At 33.3% G+C, this 4,161-nt stretch overlaps 1 protein-coding gene across 1 annotated transcript; it reads right to left on the bottom strand.

Moving 5' to 3' along the window:
• Nucleotides 1-1,235: 1,235 nt before the first annotated feature.
• On the bottom strand, nucleotides 1,236-2,126 carry LOC106364785 (CLAVATA3/ESR (CLE)-related protein 43-like). Its single transcript, XM_013804292.3, has one exon. It carries the CDS (start codon nucleotides 1,823-1,825, stop codon nucleotides 1,556-1,558), a length of 270 nt encoding a protein of 89 aa, XP_013659746.1. The 5' UTR covers nucleotides 1,826-2,126; the 3' UTR covers nucleotides 1,236-1,555.
• Nucleotides 2,127-4,161: the final 2,035 nt, after the last annotated feature.

The following is a 4,161-nucleotide window of genomic DNA, read 5'->3' as shown; positions in this document are numbered from 1 at the left end:
CCTTAAATATATATATGTTTAAGGGGCAACACAATAAAACCAATGTTTCTCAAAAATAATATACTCTGTTTCAGGTAGATTACCGCATCCAAGAAGACTTAATGATATTTTACGTTACATAATTAAACTAATTATGAACAAAAATAATATAAATAAATAGTGTTATATGTACGTGTTACAGGTATGTTCAAAACCTTAATATTTTGATGATATAGTGGGAGTAAGATGATGATGACTTGGTGTTTCTATGCAATTATTTTTGAAACAAAATTAACAAATAGAAGACATGAATATGAATGAACACGATAATCAAATTAACGTGCGTGATTTATATGAAAGTTGAACGATTAGCTGATATATATCATAATTCCAAAAATGAAACTTTCATAGAAAATGGTCTAGCTATTTTTGTTTTTTTTTACAACAATAACTAAACTATTCAAACGCAGCGGTTGCGGTTGCGGTTGCGGTTGCGAGAGTTTGCCGATGAAGGTGATTCTAGTTTCTAGCGGTTTTAAGAGATTTGTACGACTGGTTCTACGGTTAGAAATTAGTGCGTTTGCGAGATATTTATGACTGGTTAACTACCAAATGCAGCAGTGATTAAATAATAAATTACCAATATTTATATTTTATATAATTATAAAACATCAAAAATCATAATATTATAATAAATATACAAATTATATTTAGAAGGTTATAGTTTTAAATTTTTAAAAATTATAGAAAATATTTTTATTTTAAAATTTTATAGTATTAATTAAAATATAATAGATATATTTTAGTATTTTTATAATTTCAATTTAAAATTTTTATTGAATATTTTTATTTTTATATTTATATTGTTTAAAAAAAAAAAAAATTTATCCTCCCGCAATTGCAAACGTTAGCTGGAACCAACTTTTGAATTTATGATGTTTAGAGCGGTTTGAAACAATTTAAAACGGTTTGAATGATTGTTGCAAAACGCCAACAACCGATACCAACCGCAAAAGCTGCATTTGCGTTTGCGTTTGCGGGTAGTAGCGGAGATCCCAGTGATATTGTAAAAAAAACTGATGACAAGGACAAAACCAATAAACAAAAGGCAAATAAGTATTGTTTTCTTGATTGAGGGGTAAGACAAATCAATAACTGATTACCGAGAAAAATGGGAGCTTTTATTCCATTTACAGAATGTGCCTTTGTAAATCACAAAGCTGTAGAAGTATAGCAAATTAACTCAAACACTTCAATGGTAAACAAACTCTTTAAAGATTCTCAATAATATAATACAAATATTTGTAAAGCAGTTTTTTATATCATTTTTAATGTTGATCAATCATGAAGAGATATTTTCATAATTCTAGTAAATCTCTTCAGAATTCTGAACTGAAAAAAAAAACGATTTTGATATATACAACGGCTAACAATTGCCATTCAAATGTGAATAACCGAAATGCCCTCATTTACGAAATACGTAAGATACAGAGGTAAGAAAATAAATATAGTTTGACAATAAATTTTTTTAAAAGGATGGAAGAAAATAAAAGAATATAAAAACAGAAGCAATTAACTAGTTGTGGAGGCGATCTGGGGAGCTAGGGATCTGTCTGTATGAATCTTCAAAGCGACTGTTGCTATTGTTTAGACCCTTTAAGTACCTATGGAAGAGACGTTGAACATTATCCTTCTTGTTCTTGGAGGCGAGGGTGTTTACGTCTTTTCCAACCTGGTTGTCTTCTGACAGTTCCCGGACTTGTCCTTCCCGGAAAAGCCAGATCTGGAACAGAGAGATGAGTAAGAGGGCGACGGAGAAAGTCAGCAGAATATCTCGACAACCCATACAGTAAAGAGATGGTGATGGAGAATAGGTTTGGATGAGTAAAAAGGAACGTGAGAGATTTGTTTGTGATAAGACAAGAAGGTCAGAGTGTTATATTCATAAAACTCCATCTTTCTCTCTCTTTCCGTGTGAGTTTTAATGTGGTGGAGCTGGATCAGCCGGAGGGAAGGTGACGGGCATGCTCTGTCATTGACTCATTTGTCATTTTGAGTGAGTCCCTGTCTCTGTCGTTATCCATGTCTCTATTTTGTTCTTCATTTTTGTTCATATATATTACAATGAAATAGCTGTTATATATATTTGTATATATTCAACGAAATACTTATATACGGTGTTTTTATTAAAAGTTTATACGGGAAATTATAAATAAACCTTTTTAATAGGCAGGCAGAACGTATGTTTTAACTTTTCTCAGTTATACTATGGTTTTGGATTTACTGATTTGGGTTTCTTGTCGCATGCATGTTACTTTGATATATATTCTGTTTATTCCTCGGTTGGTTAAGAATATGGTCCAAATTATAATGGTATGAGTCGTTGATAAAATAATGGAGTGGTCCAACGACAAATGTATGCAAAGAAAATATCATAATCATGAGTTGCATTCCCAAGATAGGTGCAGTATCTGTAGCGTTGAGAATTAAATTGATGCAATTAATTAGGCACAAAAATTGATATTTCTAGCTACTCGAGGGAGATGTAAAGAACATGTACAATAAAAGAGGAACATAAACAACGAAAACAAGAAGCTAAAACCTAAGTTTCAGTGTATCGGTGTGGTCAAAACTGACGACGAGATATTGCTGGAGAAGAAGGAGAAATGTTGATTATAATCACGCAAAACGTATTCTAGAATGTAAATTACTTATCTACAGCATAAAGGTTGCCTTATCTATATTATATTCTATATGACAGTGTTGTAGTTGTAGAAAAGGTTGAAATATAAAATTAGTTATATGGTTGTAACATTAAATTGTAGTTAAATATTTCTTAAGAAACAGGATTTGTCTTGTCGAGGTGTCAATTGACCACATGGGTATGTCTGAAAAAATATAAAAATCAAGAAATGTAAAATGTATTATCAATTTCAGATTGTCTATAACTATTTATGCTAATAGCAATAACTCTATTTAGTAATCACATGTCTTTGCAGGTCCATGGAGCTCCACAACTAACTTATGTTTTCAGTGTCATGGGTGGCCGTCTTCTAGATTAAAACCACATTTTCTCACACTTTTAGTAATATTTGAATCCGATTAATGTCGTTAAAAGGTACAAAGTTCTTAAGAATAAAAAACGATAAACAAATAACAAAATAGTAGAAATATACAACTATAAAGAAACAATCTTAACATAAGGTCTTATTAGTCAAATCGAGAGAGCCAAACGCAAAGGAAGGATAACACGTCTAAAAATTGCACAAGGAATCCTTCTGTTATCTCATTTCTTATTCGCAGACGATAATCTATTTTTCTTTAGAGCTGATATATCATGCAATGTACATAGATGATGAAGAAAATAAATAACTATGGTAAAACCTCCTGGACGACAACTTAATATTTCAAAATCATCCATCCTCTTCGGCAACAAAGCCTCAAGACATAAAGATAGACATTAAACAAGCTCTAGAAATTACAAAAGAAGGCAGCACGGGAATATATTCAGGCTTACCAGAAAAATGTGGGTCAACAAAACAGACCTTCGCCTACATACAAGATCGATTCAACTCTAGAGTAAACTCTTGGTCTGCAAAACTTTTGTCGAAAGGTGGAAAGAGGTGTTACTAAAATCAGTTGTTCAGGCCTTACCGACCTATGTCATATCGAGTTTCATACTGCCTCAAGACGTTATCAAAAAGCTCCCAATCTCAATCTCGAAGTTCTGGTGGAGCTCAAAGCAAAATAGCCGTGGACTGCATTGGATTACTTAGAGAAAAATCTGTGTCCTACCAGATAAAGGCGGACTTGGTTTCCAAGATCTTAAAAGTTTTAATCTCTCACTACTTGCGAAGCAGTAGGGGACAATTCTCTACCATCCATCTTCACTCCTAGCTCGAGTGTTGAAAAGCTTTTACTTTCGCGCCTCTGGCCCTATAGGGGTTGGCAAAGCAAATTCCCCATCCTATGTTAGGAGAAGCCTCATGGCAGTCAAGCCATTACTACAGGCTGGTTTGAGAAAGGTGATTGGCTCAAGTGAAGATACGAAGGTCTGGTCAGGCCCATGGATACCAACTTTACCACTTCGCCCAGATCTAAGTACAAGAGCTCCAGCCAATCAAGAATTGAGAGTTGCCTATCTCCTCTCGCCACAACCCAAGACATTGAACATAATCACTC

This window comes from Brassica napus, chromosome C7 (genome assembly GCF_020379485.1).
Source record: "Brassica napus cultivar Da-Ae chromosome C7, Da-Ae, whole genome shotgun sequence".
Classification (NCBI taxonomy): domain Eukaryota; kingdom Viridiplantae; phylum Streptophyta; class Magnoliopsida; order Brassicales; family Brassicaceae; genus Brassica; species Brassica napus.
This window is presented reverse-complemented; position numbering and strand designations above follow the sequence as displayed.

Excerpts from the sequence above, each read along its gene's own strand:
- LOC106364785 (XM_013804292.3), bottom strand. The coding sequence starts at position 1,825 with ATGGGTTGTCGAGATATTCTGCTGACTTTCTCCGTCGCCCTCTTACTC.